This window comes from Solenopsis invicta, chromosome 7 (genome assembly GCF_016802725.1).
Source record: "Solenopsis invicta isolate M01_SB chromosome 7, UNIL_Sinv_3.0, whole genome shotgun sequence".
Taxonomy (NCBI): Eukaryota; Metazoa; Arthropoda; class Insecta; order Hymenoptera; family Formicidae; genus Solenopsis; species Solenopsis invicta.
The window spans coordinates 17428635-17447156 of NC_052670.1; the positions used below are offsets into that span (position 1 = coordinate 17428635).

The following is an 18522-nucleotide window of genomic DNA, read 5'->3' on the forward strand; positions in this document are numbered from 1 at the left end:
TGCGAGCAAGAAGATATACAGGAAGGAGTGAGAGCGCAGTGCTTACGTAATGTCATCTATGCTAACGCCGCGAGGTGGCATCACCCCCTCTCTTCAAGGCGTGGTTAGAATGACAAAATACATGCCGTGAAATGTTCCTCCCGCTCCCCCCACGTGACATCATCACGGTCAGTACGGCAAAGACGCGTGCCGTGAAATGTTTCTTCTGTAGGCATGTGGCATCACCCCTCCCTTCAAGGCGTGGTTAGCACGACAAATACATGCCGTGAAATGTTTCTCCCGCTCCCCCCACATGACATCATCATGGTCAGTACGGCAAAGACGCGTCGTGAAATTTCCCCCCTGCCCCCGCACCCCCCTCAGATCCCTGAGTTAGAATCCGCCTTACTATACTACTTAACAGTATTAACAATTACGGTGACTATTATAATTTCTTCGAATGTGCCCATCGTAGGAATTGTAATAGTCACCGTAATTATTAATACTATCACTTTAATTTTTGTACTGAAGATCCAAATTATAGAATCAAAACTTCTACATTGTTAATTTTTATTCAATAATAAAGTTATTATTTGATTATTATGTACATATTGACGGCTTTTATGATATCAAAATTAATAAAATTTCAAGAAATCTAGCTTAAAAACTCTGAATTTCAAAACTAGCTACAGCGTATAACAGAGAAGCCAAATTATTCTCGCTGCATTTTATGTTATTGCAATATTTTTTTGAGTAATATGGGAAAGTCAGCTCTTGTAAGTCACATGAAGAGCAAGAAACACATTGACCGATGTAATTCCATATCATTAAGAGATTTTTTAGCTACAGCTGATGATTCTGCTTCGGCTGTTTCTTCTATTTCTTCCTCTGAATCAGCTCAAGTAAATCCTGAATCTTCCTGACTTATTGCTGAATCTTTGTCTACGTGTTTCTATACTAATCAATTTTTATCTAATCAATCAATGCAACATAGTATTAAAACATTTTTGTTGAAAGATGATATTATAAAAGCTAAAGTACTATGGTGCATAGAAACTGTAATGACCCACAAATCATTGCGTGATTCAGAAAAAGACGTACGTGTCTTTAAGAAAATGTTTACGGATAATTACAATGCTCAAAAAATGCAACTGATGAGAACCAAAATTGGATATATTATTATGTACGGCATCGCTCCTTTTTTTAATAAGAAATTAATAGAAAATGTACCGTGCAACTTTTATTGCTGTTGGCTTTCACGAATCTCTCAACAAAGTTATAAAACGTCAGCAAATGAATATAAATGATTTTGGTAAGATGAAGAAAAAGAAGAAGTAGGAACACGATACTTAACTTCACGTTTTCTTCAACGCAAGAGCAACGGATCTTTTTGAAGCATTTAAAGAAGGTATTGGAAATCTAACAGAAAAATTGCAAGTATCTATGGATGGACCAAACGTAAATTGGGCTTTCTTAAAATAATATAAATTGGAATTCTCAAACAACAAATTACTTGATATTGGAAGTTGCAGTCTCCATTCTTTGCATTGTGCATTCAAATCCGGTATATGTACTACAGATTGAAACATTATCTCATACATGAGAGCATTGTATAATCTCTTCAAAGATGTGCCAGCTCGTAGAGCTTTATACATTCTGGTTCTGATATTTTTCCACTTAAATTTTGCTCCATAAAATGGTTGGAAAATTGTGCAGTAGCTCAAAGAGCAATTGATGTCACACAATGCATTAAAAAATTTGTAGAAGGTTTACAACGAGACAAAATTGAACCAACGTGTGAAAGTTATAAGATAATTCTAAAATGCATTCAAGATCCTTTATTATGTGCAAAGCTTGCTTTCTTCAAATCTCTTGCTTCCGATACAGAACCTTTTTTAAGGGAATTCCAATCAAACGCACCTTTGGTTCCTTTTTTACATAGTGCTCTTTGTTTAATGTTGAAAAACGTATTAGAACGTTTTATGAAAGTCGAAATAATAGACAATATATATCATCAATCTCATTAAAAGATGTTCAGACACAGGAAAATCTACTTTTAGCAAAAAATATTATATTAGTATTTGATACTCTAAAAGCAATAAAAAAAGTCGACATTAAGAATGTAGATTTTCTTCAATTTCGATAAGATTGTAAGAAGTGTCTCCACAAATTTGTTTCCAAATTAATGACACGATCTCCGTTAACATATACTTTGACAAAAGCTGTTACTTGCTTAGATCCAAGTCTCATAACTTTAAATTTAAATTTAGCCAAGAGACGTTTACACAATTTATGTAGTATTAATGAAAACAATCGTTTAGCTGGATTAATAGCTGATATCGTAATTTGACAATTTCGAGACCTTACATCGTGACCGTACATCATGGATACCATGGATACCATATAAATCTTATAATCGTAATGAAAAACGCTTAGATCACTTTTGGTGAAATATTGTAGGCCAAGATTTTAAGGAATTCATGAATGTAATAAAAATGATTTGTTGCCTTTCACATGGCAATTCAAATATAGAACAAGGTTTTTCAGTAAATGCTGAATGTCTTTAAAAATATGCGGGAAGAATCCATAGTTGTGCGTCGTCAAATATATGATACCGTATTACATGAAGGTAGGGTAAAGACGCCTATTATGGGATAGGCTCCTAATATGAGATAGCGAGGTTTTCGTTAAACTAATAAGCGTATATGATTGATTTTATTATGAACGTATTACTCTTGGAGTGAAACCTATTTAGTAGAAAATTTATTATTAGATCATATGTGCAGTCGTTAAGAAAAAAAATTTATGAAATTGGATACTGTTAAGTTTTTTGGAAGTAAGTTTTTAAACTTTGTTTATTACATAATAAATAAATATTTGGTAACAAATTCTACATGCAGTAATAGTGTAAGGTCATATTAATAGGAAAATATGAGAGATAATGATTTGCTTAATTATAAAGATTAGATTTGGTGATCGTGAAACTGCAAGGCGTAGAACTCATAATATGAGATACTCAAGGTACTCCTAATATGAGGTATAACCTACACTCGCGCCGCGAGCGGCGCAGTTGTAGCTTGTATCTCATATTAAGAGTACTCTGGCATACGCGCGGAGATGGAAGATAATAATCGTGATTTGAAGGTATCTATTTAATATTTATACCATAGTTTCATAGTTTTTTTGTTGCTTTAATGTACTCATGTGCTATAAATGATTTATCGCGTTGATTTGTAAATTTATTGCATATTTTACCGGTTGCATATTTTATAACCTCAAAATGTCAAGTTCTGCATTCTGTCGATGTAAGAATGAAATTATAATTACTGAGTATAATTAAAATTAAAACTTATTATGTCTCTACTTTTATATAATAAAAGTGTTTATATACAAATAAATTCTTCTTTTTTCTTTGGTTTCCTATTATGAGATACTATCTCATATAAGGAAATCCTTATGTCTCATATTAGGAACCCGTTTTTTGAAATGGCAAAATTGGCACTTTTGATAAAAAAATTCATATAAAACAAAGTATAGCTATTATCGATTACTGACTTTTGGTGATGAAACTTAAATATATTTCCTATAATTTTAACATAAAAATAGAAGTTAATGTTATAAATTTAAAAAGTTACAAGCATTTAAAAAAAGGTATCTCATAATAGGCAACTTTACCCTATTAATGTTTTACAAATACCTAAAGCTCTTTTGCTTATTGTTCGAAATGCTCATTTCCGTTACATAGAAGATCTTAATTGACGTCGACAGCAAGCATCTGTTGTGGAACAAGAAGCGTCTATAAAAAGGAAAAAAAACTTTAGAAGTAACAGAATTGGAGAATAAACGTTCAAAAATTCTAGAAAATACTCAGAAAGAAGCAAATGCACTTAAAGAATAAATTAAAACTTTAAAAACATAGATATATGTATATATGTATGTAACTACTTTGTGCTTACTAAATATTCAATTATTTAATTATATATAAATATTATTTTCTTTTATTAGATATATTATGTTTGTTATGACAATTTTTAATAAGTTTATGTTTATATAATTTTTGAACTATTTTTGTCTGAAAGAGATTTATGTTACATATTTTTTGTGACTATATAATACATATTTAAAGTATATTAAAAAGTATGTTAAAAAGTGTGAAATAAAATCAATTTATTTCAAAGCAACATTCAAAAATTCTCTAATCTTATCTGGAATTTTGATAAAAATTCCTGGAAAATCCTGGATTTTCATGGAATTGATTTATAAATTTTGAGTGGACACCCTGGAAATCGAGGAGAAGCAAACTGATTGTGTATCAGCGATTGTAGTTTAATGACGTTATTTCGATGGTGCAAATTTATGTCATATTGATAGTTGTGTAAAATGACATTATCTGAAAAGTACCTAACAAAATTCTTCCAAGGTCGAAAGAAAAAGACATCTAGGAGTTGAATCATCCCAGTTGTACCAGCAGGAATGGTTTTAATTAGAACGGATTTTCCAGACGTTGATTAAGTATTAAGTATTTGTGAATTCTGTTCACTCCAAGAATCTAACAATAGAATACTTTCATTGTTAGTTGATGCAGGAAAACCTTTTTAAACCATTCTTGGACTATGTTTGACGTTAAATTATCTGATTTGGAGGCAAGTACATGGACATTTTCAGGATTGAATAAATTCTTTTTTATTCTCGGGCCGAATATACTATCTTTTTCTTGGAGTACAATTAACAACGGAGATAATAAAGTACAATTAGCAGAAATAAGAGATTGAATAGTATAACTACGAGTCATCGAATTTAAAGATTGCGCCAATGCTTCGATTTTTAGTTCTCCTTTAAATGACAGAGTGCGCCCCGTATGCATCTCCAAATTAAATCCAGACTGATCAGTATTAAATATATTACATTCTCCTACTTCTGAAATAAGTCTATATCATCAACAAATTCTGTAGTTTGTTCTGTAAGTTTAACTTGATCAAGTACAGATTTTTGCGTTATAAACTTATTGACTTTTCTTGACACAATCTTGTACTTTGTTTTAAAAGTGTGAAGCCATTTCGATGATGCTGTAAATAAATCAGAGGAAAGTGAAAAGTCATCTCGAGCTTTTAAAGCTCATCTACGAATATCAACGTCGTGAATCGTTATTGACTGTTTAACCGTTTCTTGAAATTGGGATATAACATATTCAGAAATTTTCTTCGATTTCTCATTCCTAGTTTCACCTTTTTCAAGTTGAGCTTCTGCACAATATAACTGACGCTTTGATTTTAATTGCTTAAATTTACTTGGTTTTCAAATTTCACTTTTCTTTTTTTCCTGATTTCCAATATTCAATGACTTTTTGTTTTATATTCATCATCAACTTTGGAAGAGTTTAACTGTAAGTCAGAAAATGTTTCATCCTTAAAATTAGAAATGTCGTCATCTTTGATTAAAATAGGACCTTAAATATTATTTTGATCTTTAAAAATTAAGGTTTCATGTGTTTGCAAGCCCGCTACGCGCTTACGAGGTGTGTTCAAAAAGTATCGCGAATTTTGTTTTTTCAAAAATTATTTATTTATTCATGAATATCTATTTTGTCCCCTTCAAAGTAATCCCCATGAGATATTATACACTTGTGCCAACGGTTTTTCCAATCTTCGAAGCACTTCAAAAAATCATTTTTTTTATCTTGTTCAGCTCCTCCTTCGATGCCGTCTTTATCTCGTCAAGCGTAGTGTAACGTCGTCCTTTCATGGGCCTCTTCAGTTTAGGGAACAAGAAAAAGTCACAGGGGGCCAGATCTGGGGAATACGGTGGCTGCGGCATCATTAGCGTGTTGTTTTTGGCCAAAAAGTCGCGCACAAGCAACGATGTGTGAGCAGGGGCGTTATCGTGGTGCAAAAGCCAAATTTTGTTCTTCCACAAATCCGGGCGTTTCTGGCGGATTGCTTCGCGCAAATTGCGCATAACTTGCAGGTAATATTCCTTATTGACCGTTCTACCCTGTGGCAAGAACTCATGATGCACCACGCCCCTGCAATCGAAGAAAACTATCAGCAAAACTTTCACATTCGACCGAACTTGGCGCGCTTTTTTCGGTCTTGGTTCGTGCGGCAGCTTCCATTGAGATGATTGAGCTTTGGTTTCCACGTCATAACCATAAACCCACGATTCGTCACCAGTTATGACCCTCTGGAGCAAATTTGGGTCGTCGCGGACAGAGTCCAACATCTCATTAGCAATGTTCATGCGATGCTGTTTTTGGTCGCAATTGAGCAATTTTGGTACGAATTTCGCGGCGACCCGTCTCATGCCCAAATCATTGATAAAAATCGAATGGCACGAGCCAATCGATATGTTTAGGTCCTCAGCAACTTCTCTAACGGTGATTCGACGATTGGCCAATACCATTTTCTCCACTTCATTAATTTTTTCGTCTGTTGTTGAAGTGCTCGGGCGTCCGGCACGCTCTTCGTCGTTCACATCTTCTCGGCCTTCTGAGAACATTTTGTACCACCGATAAACGTTGCTTCGGTCCAAGGTAGCTTCTCCGTATGCCACAGTCAACATTCGGAATGCATCCGCGCACTTAATTTCGTTTTTCACACAAAATTTGATACAGGTTCTTTGATCCATTTTTTTGAATAGGTAAAAATCGAAGACGATCCAAAACACGTGCAAGCAAAGCAGCTGTCAACAATTAAGTGAACATTCAAAATGGCCGAGCTTGTCGGCATAAGTGAGAGACATGAGTACCAACATAACGCCACAAAAAGATCGAAATTCGAATATACGTAACCCGCGAAAATTCAAAATTCGCGATACTTTTTGAACACACCTCGTATTTCTCAGTACATTGATTACAGAGCTGACTGTAGTCACGCCCGTGCGAAAAACCGGGCCCGTCTAACCATCATTCGGCCGCGCGGAAGCTATACAAGCAAACGGCGTGTTCGTTTGATGTGAATTCTCTCTGCGCTACCGTTTCGTTTTACTTTTCCCTGCCGAATGGTGGGGGGCCGAAATCTGTAGCAGCGCGGCGTAATTGATGGAAAAGGAAATTCTTCGCCGTTCGGTATCACTGTTTGCTATCCAAAAAATATTATACGGCTTTTGCAAAAAGCGTTTGATCAACCACAGTATAATTTTAAATCTGCTGTAAACGACGATGAGAGGACTTTTAGCTTTTAATTAGAAACTCTAATAAAAGATTCAATAAATGATGTGTTACATCCGGAGGATTTCACGATTTCCCTTTTTGCATCCATCACATAAAAAATAAAATGCGAAACAAGCTAAGGGATTGTCCGAAAAATTTATAATACTTATATCCGGAACTTCACAATTTCTCTTTTATAAATAACACTATTGCTCAGTTATTATAAGAAAAAAATCAAACATTGTCCTTTAGAATATATATATAATGGCCACACATTACATCCGGAACAATAAGTCCGTTAAATAGAAGTAAAAAAAAGGAGAAATCGTGCGACAACAAAACTATTATACAAGCAACGATGCTTATTCTAATACAATATTCCATATAAACCAACAAAGCCTGGACTCGAAAGAGAAAAAACTAAATGCTATTAAAGTCTGGCATCAATCAGAGATAAGATTGAGTCGCGACGGAAACTATAAAACTATAAAATCAAAATTTGCAACTCCGGCTTTGTTTGTTCGAACCTCTGTTTCATCACGAACGGAAAGATGATTCATATGGAAAACGAGTCCCAAATAAATTGACGTGACGATATAAAAAATCGGGACCGAACGTTCCAAGAAGAAAAACCGTAAGATAACGAATCCATTAAGCAATTGGGTGATGCAACTGCTCGCCCCTCTTAAAGTTAAGAAAAATCAGGAGAAGATGGAAAATTAGCCAACGAGAGATCATTCAAAAAGATGATTGGTAGTGAGCGTTAGTGAACTACCCAATAAATAAGCCCAGAATTTTGATAACAAAGAATCTCTAAGGAAAGGGAAAAAGCTCAAAAGGTTTTACCCAATCAAATCTCTATCTCACCCATAAAATTAACCCTACGCCCTTTTTCTAAGTCCTATAAAATGTGCAACTTTCGAGCGCCTCGGGCATTCACATTCGCATTCATATCCATGCGTTTGCAAGTCTAGAAGCTGTGCGGGTATTCAAACGATCAGTGCTCAAGCATCTTAAAAATCTTCGAGCGGCCCACCAATTGAAGCATCTCTCAAAGCGGACAGCCTGCACTGCGTCGAGCACCTTTTCAACCCACAGAAATCTACATTTTTTTCTTTTCAACTAATAAGTAAGTTCTCCATTCTTCATTTTCTGGTTCCCTCGGGATCGCGATTAATAATCAAATACGGTTAATAGTGGTCAACCACGGGAACCGTCCCACAATCGGTCGCCGGGCCGCAAGACGTCTTCGCCGCGAGCGGGTCAGACGAGCGCGGATACTCCTCGACCAAGCGTACGAGGAGTACCTCCAAGAGTTAAGGCGCGAGCCCGTGGAGCAGGAGACTGCTCCTCCAGAAGAACACCGCGCTCCCGAAGAAGCGGCCAATTCGCGAGATCCCGAACCTCTCTCTCTCGAGGCTCCTGGAACTCCTCCGGAGCTCCGACCCGAGTCCCCCGCCGTCTCAATCTCCTCGTTACTCACCTACAGGATAGCTTCCGATTCCCCTCCCGAAACTATTTCTAGCATCTCCTATTCTCCGGTTCTCTTTGATCTTCCAGCATCAAGCCCCCCCTCTTTCTCCAGCGAGCTCCACATCCAGTGTGGAGTTTCTGGAAGAAGTCGAGCTCCCTCCTCGTTGCCCGCGGTATTATTATTTCAATGGGCTTCAAGGCTCCCTTGAAGAAATAATAAGGCAATTTCCTTTAAAAACTATACCTGCCTTCTTGTCAGATTTCTGCCTGCACTTTGACTTAAATTTAGATGCCCCATATTCTATAATTACGGCCCTGAATCCTCATGACCGGATTCCTGTCTTCCTCCCTGACAATCCCTACCAATATTACGTACCCATAGATTTTTTAATAATTTTTTTTCCCATTTACGGTTTCCATAACCGAAATTGATTAGTTCCATCTCCTTTTATATACATAATAACTCGTATAGTTAAGATTTTCAAATTAATTATTTGTAATGTTAATTCAATATGTATAATTTCTAAATCAATTATTCAGTAATCCTCAATGTAAATGTTACATACAGTAGTTTGAATATGCACCGCTTAGCTTTCTCAATTAAACAATTTACACTAACGTTAATTCTTTCAAGTAGTCATAATTAATTATTTGTATTGTTGATAACTAATTATGTACTATCCTGTAATTCTCAGTGTTTTCCAAACCTCAAAAATAATGTTAATTTCTTAGATTTTTCTATCAATATTAAACGATGTACTTAAATTTTAATTTTCTAAATAAGCATTAATCGACTTAAATAAGCATAAAAAGACTTAATCGTCTCATATTTTAAATAAGCTAACTAATTATGTACTCTTGTTTTGATTTTTCCTAATTAATAATAATTACTTTGCTGTATTGTTTTCTTTTTTCTATTAAATAACGATAACCGATTATATTTATTTGCTAATTCTTTCAAACAACTTTATAGAAACCTTATGTATGTAAATTTTAAGTATCAGAATATATGTTAAGTCTAGTTAAAAGAAAAGCTTTAATGTAAAATTTTATTTCATCAATCCATCTCGTTACACTAATCTCCCAACTTAAAAAGATCGCACTCGGTCCGATCCCGAGTTATAGAGATTGAATTCTCTGACTCTAATTAGGACCAACGATCGCACGATTCTGAAAAGGCGTTAAAGCGTGTCATTACACGTTGACGCATAATTTTGAAATCATCAAAAGTACGTTCGGCTCGTGCCGCACATCTCACTACTGTGGTCACGAGAATAAAAGAGTTTTTGTTGCATCCTTCCTCAAGTCCCAGGCATCTTTTGAGAGATAGCCTTTCTTTCCTTAAGGCTGAATGTAACAGATGCCTTTTTGTAGAAACACATGAAACCTTAATTTTTGAAGATCAAAATGATATTCAAGGTCTTATTTTAATAAAAAATAACGACATTTCTGATTTTGAGGATAAAACATCTTCTGACTTACAATTAGACTCTTCCAAAATTGATGATGTTAATGATGAATATAAACGAAAAGTCATTAAATATTGAAAATCAGGAAAAAAAAGAAAAATAAAATTTGAAAACGTTCCAAGTAAATTTAAGCGATTAAAAGAAATATAGAAAATAGTGAGATGCAAGGGGACTCACTCTAATTAAGCACCTCAAAGAGATGTAAATCCGACCGTGTGACCTCGGCGCGGTACACTCGGGTAACGCTAACGCCGGCGGTTATAAATAATTAATATTTGTAACGTGTTTAATTCACTTCACATAACTAACAATAAATGTCATAAGTTGATTTTATTGTATTTTGAAAGTCACATATCGAGTTACTGCCTATTCAAGTAATTTTTAGAGTTTTCGTCCGCTATCCCAGGTAGAACACGAAATCATAATTAGATCATGATGACATCAAATATAAGTCATTTTGGGAAAAATTAACATGACGTCATTTGATACACTTTTTAGAATGATTTTGTGATGAATTCGTGATATAGAAATGATTTTTAAGTAATTTTTAACTACGTACATAATAAAGGAAATCACGATTTTATCCTTACCACAAATTTATTTTACATAACACATCGTTCAATAAGTCCCGAGACTAACAACGAAAACAACATTTTTTTTCAAAAATCATTTTTATTCATCAATATAATCTCCTTTTAGAGTGATACAATCTTTCCAACGCCTCTCCAACTTTTCTATACCATGTTTATAGAAGGATTTATCCTTTGCTTCAAAATAGGCTTCAGTTTCGGCAATGACCTCCTCATTCGAGCCAAATTTTTTTCCCTGGAGCATTTTTTTGAGATCAGCAAAGAGCCAGTAGTCGCTGGGGGCTAAATCTGGCGAATACGGAGGGTGGGGAAGCAAATCAAAGCCCAACTCGTTGAATTTTACCATTGTTTTCATGGACTTGTGGCATGGTGCATTGTCTTGATGAAAAAGGATTTTTTTCTTCTTCATGTGCGGTCGTTTTGCTGCGATCTCCTCCTTCAAACGTACCAACAAGTCAATATAATAATCACTGTTGATCGATTTACCTTTTTCCAGGTAATCAATGAAAATCACGCCATGTGTATCCCAAAAAACAGACGCCATGACTTTGCCAGCAGACTGCTGCGTTTTTGGACGCTTTGGGCGACTTTCGCCAGCCGCGCGCCACTCAAATGATTGCCGATGCGACTCCGGAGTGAAATGATGAATCCATGTTTCATCCATGGTTACGTATCGACGCAGGAAATCCTTTTTATTGCGAGTAAATAGCGATAAACAGCTCTCTGAATCGTCGATTCGTTGCTGTTTTTGTTCCATTGAAAGCAATCGCGGCACCCACTTGGAAAAAACCTTCTTCAGGCTCAATTTTTTATGAAGGATTGTAAATACGCTTCCAGATGATATCTGTGTCATTTCTGCAATGTCACGGACCTTCACTTTGCGATTGTTCATTACGATTTTTAACACTTCACTCACATTTTCCGGTACAACGGCTTCCAATGGCCTACCCGAACGTTCCGCATCGTTTGTGTCCGTACGACCACGTTTAAACTCAGCATACCAACGACAAATCGTTGATTTAGATGGAAAGGAGTCCGGATAACATTTCTCAAGCCATTGCTGGGCTTCTACGGTGTTTTTACCCATTAAAAAACAATGCTTTATCAACACGCGAAACTCACTTTTTTCCATTTTTCAAACAAATTACAAAGTGACTTTGCTCTAACCTCAATAACTCAGCTGTTTGTGGTCCGATCGACGTGAAATTTGTACACGTTTCATGTGAAGGTTCGCATTCTAGGGAAACGTGGCCAGCTTGGTACTACTAGCGTTATCTCTGGGTTAGTCTCGGGACTTATTGAACGATGTGTTACGTATGTTTATTACCGTATTAAAAATTATAAAATTTGTATATAAGGAGAATCCTATGCATTGCCTGTTTCAAAAAACACATTCAGAAAACTGTAAATTTTTTCTCTAGTGTTCTAAAGTAAATTTGCGGCAGGGATACGTATGATAGCAACATAATGGCAACTGTTGCCATCGGTTTGTTGTTCGCGTTTAACAGCATATTGACGGTATGTTGCAAAAATGTAAAATTTTATGTGGAACACCGTTTCACACAAACGTCACACTTGAAAACAATGAGAGCGAGTATTCGTCTCGAGGTTACAACAATCAGCTCCTAATTAAGATTTTTATTGAAGTGTGAGCTGGTGAGTCAGTCGTGGTGGCGCCTAGATATAATGCCTGTGACCGCAATCGATTTACGAGAAAATCCCCCGCGGCGTAGCCGCCTAGCGGTGGCGCCAGCACTCACTTGTTCGTGTGGGGCCTTATACACATTAATTCGGCTGAATTATATACTACTGTGTCCAAAAAGTAAGGTGACATTGCATTTATTTCGAAAATTCTTTATTTATTCTTGCAAATCAATTTCGTCCCCTTCAAAGTAATCCCCCCCTGATATAATACACTTATTCCAACGGATTTTCCAATCTTCGAAACAGTTGTAATAATCGATTTCAGGAATGGCCTTTAGCTCCTTCTTCGCAGCGGCTTGAATCTCTTCTATCGACTCGAAACGGTGTCCCCGGAGCGGCCGCTTGAGTTTGCTGAATAGCCAGAAGTCGCATGGAGCCAAATCAGGTGAATACGGTGGTTGTGGAACGATATTAGTCGAGTTTTTGGTTAAAAAATCACGAATAATCAGCGCAGTGTGTGACGGTGCATTATCGTGGTGCAAAAACCAAGTGTTGTTTCGCCACAATTCCGGCCTCTTCTGTCAGATAGTGTTACGCAAACGACGCATAACGTTCAAATAATATTCCTTATTGACTGTTTGGCCCGGCGGAAGGAACTCGTAATGCACAACACCACGATAATCGAAAAAAACAGTCAGCATAACCTTGATTTTTGAGCGACTTTGACGTGGTTTTTTCGGTCTCGGCTCACCTTTGGCACGATATTCACTCGATTGGTCGGTTGTTTCGGGATCGTAAGCGTAGATCCAAGTCTCATCTCCAGTGATAATGCGTTTTGTCTTGTCAATGTAGTCGGAAAGCATTGCTTCACACACTTCAACGCGGCGCCTTTTTTCCAAAAAATTCAATGATTTTGGTACCAGTCGAGATTTGACGCGTTTGAGAGCCAACACATCCTTCAAAATGGAATTGACCGAGCCTTTTGATATGCCAATCTCATCAGAAATGTCTCTAATGGTTAAACGACGGTTTTCCAACACCAAATCTTTAATTTTTTGGACGTGAGCTTCGTCGGTTGCGGTTGATGGTCGCCCAGAACGCTCCTCGTCTTCAACACGTTCTCGACCTTCATGGAAGTCTTTGTACCACTTGTATACATTTTTTTTCGACATAACCTTATCGCCAAAGGCATTCTGCAGCATCCGCAACGATTCTGCAGCAGAAATTTGATTCCTCAAACAAAATTTAATGCAAATTCTTTGCTCAACAAATCTAGACATGGCAAAAAACGAGAAATTCACTTTTAGCAGCTCACAAAACAATGCGTATCTCAAACACTAATGGATATTTTGACGTGTTACTTCTCTTGGATGTCAAAGACAGTCCTACCAACCTAAAAAAAATTTTATTCCTCCAAATCCGTGCGCGCGGGAGATTTAAAATGCAATGTCACCTTACTTTTTGGACTCAGTAGTACATTCACCAACTATAAGATTTGAATGAGGTATTCCACATTCATAACTGTATGTATTTTGAAATCAACATTTCCATATAGAAACACATTAGTCTATAATAAGCAAATTACTATAGGAACATAATGACGGTATCATATCTCATCCATCGATCATAATAAAGTCAGATATTTTAATTTTCATTTATAATTGTATTTTTTATTGTTTACATTACTTTAACAATATATTAAAACAATATAAGTATTTTGGGAACTATAAAGAATGATTTTGTCTATAATATACTGTAAATTTCTTTTTCATTTTTAAATAATTTTTGCGTCATTTCTTATCGATGACTTTTAAATGATAAATAAAGTCATGATGATATCCTAATGATATCATTATGACTTTTGTGTTCTACCTGGGATATTAGATCCACTATATTGAATTTTGAAAATCTGATTTCAGATTCGGATTCAGCGACTTCAAAAACCAATATATTAAACAGATCGAACAGTTCAAAAATTATAGTTTTACAAGGCATTTCATGCGCAATGTCAAACAAGTGCGGCAATATAGAGGTTATTTACCGCCCAAATATTTATATTAAATAAAAAAAAAAACAGAAAATACATGTTTGTTAATTAGCTTTTCTTTTGAAGTTTTAATAGATTTCACTTCGATTAGATCAAAACCGATTTTCGCAGCAAAAATTGGTCACTTTAGGGGTAGTTGGTCCCTTAATTTTCACTCTCCCTCCAATATACCTAGGCCAATTTTTGTTTTTTATCAAAAAATACTTTCATGCCAAAAATAATTAAAATTGCTTTACTGATCTCAAAAATATCGCAATTTTTTCATTTTACCCCTTATTTTTGGGGGGGAGGAGGGAGTCGTTTCACCCCCTAAATATGTTTTTCCGCTGCTAAAAAAAATACGTGTCCCTTAGTTTTTTGTGCATTATAACATATCCAAATTTCAAAAAAATCGGAAAGTGACACTTCTGTAGGTTTACTTGTTAGTACTGTATGTATAAAGTACGACATTATAATATCATTAAAAATTGATACTAGTTCTTCATAACAGGTATTCTTAGTGTAGGAGACGTCGGGAAAATTTGCTCTAATATAAAGTTCTAATATAGTTTACGCGGATGTATTCTATATAATGATGGTGTCGTATTTTTCTTACAAAAGAGTCTAGCCTTGTGCATTCCTCTGATGGTGGTATTTTATACTCATGCTAGAAAAAGTTTTAAAACAGATATGGTACTCGTACTGGCAAGTTTTCAACTAACTTTCATTGTTTCTATATTTAAGCCATTCTTGCAATGTTTTCATCACTTCTGGGACAAATAACTATTTTTTCTCTTCATTTGAGGAATCAATGATTTTTCAAGATCTATTTAGAAAGTGCTTTGGGGGTCCAATTAACAGTCCAATTAACTTTTTTAACAGTCTCTTTTGTATATTTTATTTTAGATGACTATTAAAATCATTAAATAAGATTGCCACAAGTGAATCACCCAATAAAACTGATGAAAACTAATGAAGCCTTGGATCATGATTATCGTTGAGAAATATTCTTCTGTCAAAAGTATAAAACCGAAAACTTTTTGCTCCGCAAAGAGACGTGCTTGTCTCAAATAAAACTCCCAGATAGCACAGTTAATCCATTTGGATTCAAAAAGAATTCACTTTCTTAAGTTCATTTCGAGAAATCTGTTCAAAATAAATTAAAAAAAATTCCTTTTCGATAGTTAGAAAGGGATTCCTTAAAAGTATATATTTTGACTTCTTTTGAAATTAAATTAAAAAAGTCTTTTATCTTTTCGTAATAGATTCAAAAAGAACTCACTTTTATCTTGATTCATATTTTTGATGCTAGAGGCGCTCACCGTCTTACTAGCGTTGGAAGTCAAAAGGAGTTGGACGTTGGCGTTACTACCATGGTGGAAGAAACAAGGTGTACTCGTGCCATTGATGTATGACTATCTGGACGGAGCCTAAAGGCGCGGGGAGTGAACATTTTAGGGGAGGAGGGGGCCACCATATTGTCTGGCGACATTAGTACTGCCATCTGTGAGTAGACTAAGGAAACAACTGTGTTTTCGTCTGTTTTCGTCCAGTGCTCCAGTTTCTGTGTGACGTGTGACGTGTGTTGTGTACAAAAAATTTACCTTAAAAAATAATTTGTAAAAAATGCCGCTTTGTATTGCAATCGGTTGTTGCAATAAAAGCTACCGAAAAAGCAAAGAGCAAATTAATATTGAAAAAAATATTGCAATTACATTTCACCGGTAAGTACTGTATATTTATAACCTACAAAATAAAATTTGCTTCTATTTTATATATTTAAATAAAATAAGATTTAATGAAAATGTTTTTGCTGCTTGTGTCTGAGCGTCGAACATTCTCGTTGATTCATATTAATAATGTAGATCCTTTGTATCCATTATACATTATCCGTCTTTCAAGTTGTTATAGGCTTATTGACGGAAGCTCCTCGCGTGAACCGCGTGAACGTTGTTTTTACGCACGGACTTCGGTGGATTGAAACGTACCTTGCATGCTACTATTTATTTTATATACAATTTAGTTGATATGTGTGTTTCATTAGATTTCCACAAGATGAATCAAAAAAATTAACTTGGACTAAAGTTATGGGCCTTCAGATGGAATGTTTACCCAAGTCTTCACATTTATGCTCGTTGCATTTTTCGGACGACGACTTCGATCGCAGTTCCCTGACACGAATAAGATTGAGAGAAAATGCCATTCCAATTGTAAATATCGTTTTATTTGAATTATATTATTTTATTTATGTGAATATAATTCTGTTTGAAAAGTTTATTCGAGATCACATAATTGATATATTCAAATTATCAAAAAATCATTAGATTATTATTATATAGCATTTATAATATAAAATCTATGGATAAATGTATATATTAAAAGAAATTTTATATTTACAGTCAAATATTTCAAAAGTTGCGGGTGCAGAAGAAGTCTCTTTGCAAAGTAATACATTGTCAGCTACATCAACAGAGTCGGTGCACGAGGATGATTCGATTGTGAGTACTTTTCTCGAGCATAAGATTCATTATATTCAACTAAGTGCAATGAATAAAATTTTAAATATTATGTACAATTACAGTGCGAGCCGGAAATAAGCAGAATTACATTAAAAAGAAAAAGAGAAGAAGAGTCTACTTCATTTGGTGTGTATACCGAGCGACTGGAGGATACACCACGGAAAAAATTATTGCGCAAAACTTTAATGCACCAAAAGAAATATTATGAAAGGCAAGTGCAAACATTAAAACAAAAAAATAAGCGGTATGAGAAACGGATCGCGCAATTGAATATAGTTCTAAAAGAACTCAAACAAAAAAGTTTATTGGCAGACGAACATGCCGATATATTAAAAACAATAGGTAAGAGTAATATACACTTGTTGAAGCGTTTAACAGCAAAGAGTAAAATATCAAGTAGCAAAAAAAAATCTCTTTCTAAAGAATATTCTCCTGAGCTTAGAAAATTTGCTTTAAGCTTGCATTATTACTCACCTAAAGCATACAACTATGTACGCAAACATTTCAATTCATGTCTTCCACACCCAAAATCAATAAGTAAATGGTACAAATCGATTAATGGAAATCCCGGTTTTATGCAAGAAGCATTAAATAGTATTTCTGAACGGGTAAAAGCTACAGATTATCCACTCTTAGGCACCTTAATTTTTGATGAAATGTCGATTAGACAACATATTGAATACGATGGTAAAAATTATAGTGGTTACGTTGATTTTGGGGATGGAATTATAAACGACAATACTAGCATTGCCAAAGATGTCTTGGTTTTTCTTTTTGTGTGTATGAATGCTGCATGGAAAGTACCTGTGGGCAATTTTTTTATTAATGGAATTACGGCTGATCAAAAAAGTGATTTGATTAATCAATGCATTTGCTTACTGCATGATACTGGTGTGAAAGTGGTTGGATTAACTTTTGATGGTGCTACCACAAATTTATCCACGGCAAAAAAATTAAAATGTAATTTAATGTCAACTGCTTTACAGACTTGGTTTCCCCATCCAATTACAAATGACAAAATATTTATTTTTCCTGATCCATGTCATATGATAAAGCTTATTCGCAACTTGTTTGGAGATATGAAAGTAATTATTGATGGATTAAACCAACTTATCCAATGGCAGTACATTTTAGATTTACATAATCTACAAAAACAAGAAAGCTTACATTTAGGAAATAAGTTACGGTCAGCACATATTCAATATAAAAAACAGAAAATGAAAGTTCGTTTCGCTACTCAGTTATTTAGTAAATCTGTTGCTCAAGCACTTCAACTTTGTAAAGAAAACTTATGTCTTCCACAGTTTCAAGATTGTTCAGCAACAATAGAATTTTTATCCAAATTTAATGATTTATTTGACATTTTTAATTCCAAAAACATGAATCAGTTTAATTATAAACAATCTATTAACTCTTGGAATTATAATGGACAAATTAGACGAATGTAAAACTTATATTTTGAATTTAAAATTGCAAAATGGGACTCCAATTGTTGATTCTGTAAGAAAAACGGGGCTTGTTGGATTTTTGATATGTATCGAAAGTTTAAAAGGCTTATATAATGAAGTTTGTGAGAAGCAGGAGCTTTTGAAATATATTCCAACATACAAAATAAGTCAAGATCATATTGAATTATTTATTGGTTGCATTAGATCCAAAGGAGGCTATAATAATA

General features: G+C 34.9%; 1 protein-coding gene across 2 annotated transcripts; it reads left to right on the forward strand.

The window, feature by feature from the left end:
* Positions 1-15911: 15911 nt before the first annotated feature.
* On the forward strand, positions 15912-18272 carry LOC113005677 (THAP domain-containing protein 6-like). Of its 2 annotated transcripts, none has more exons than XM_039451879.1 (5): positions 15912-16052; positions 16373-16538; positions 16728-16826; positions 16910-17189; positions 17834-18272. In XM_039451879.1, the coding sequence occupies exons 1-5, from the start codon at positions 15955-15957 to the stop codon at positions 17860-17862; spliced, it is 672 nt and encodes a 223-aa protein (XP_039307813.1). In that variant the 5' UTR covers positions 15912-15954; the 3' UTR covers positions 17863-18272. The 2 variants fall into 2 exon arrangements, with proteins under 2 accessions (XP_039307813.1, XP_039307814.1); XM_039451880.1 differs by having other exon boundaries at positions 15915-16052; positions 16231-16538.
* The last annotated feature ends 250 nt before the right edge of the window (positions 18273-18522 follow it).

What these genes read in the sequence shown, in the direction of transcription:
- LOC113005677 (XM_039451879.1), top strand. Translation starts at nt 15,955, where the DNA reads ATGCCGCTTTGTATTGCAATCGGTTGTTGCAATAAAAGCTACCGAAAA. An exon ending in ATTGCAATTACATTTCACCG is followed by an intron (nt 16,053 to 16,372) that starts GTAAGTACTGTA and finishes GTGTTTCATTAG; the next exon opens with ATTTCCACAAGATGAATCAA. An exon ending in CGATATATTAAAAACAATAG is followed by an intron (nt 17,190 to 17,833) that starts GTAAGAGTAATA and finishes ACTGCTTTACAG; the next exon opens with ACTTGGTTTCCCCATCCAAT.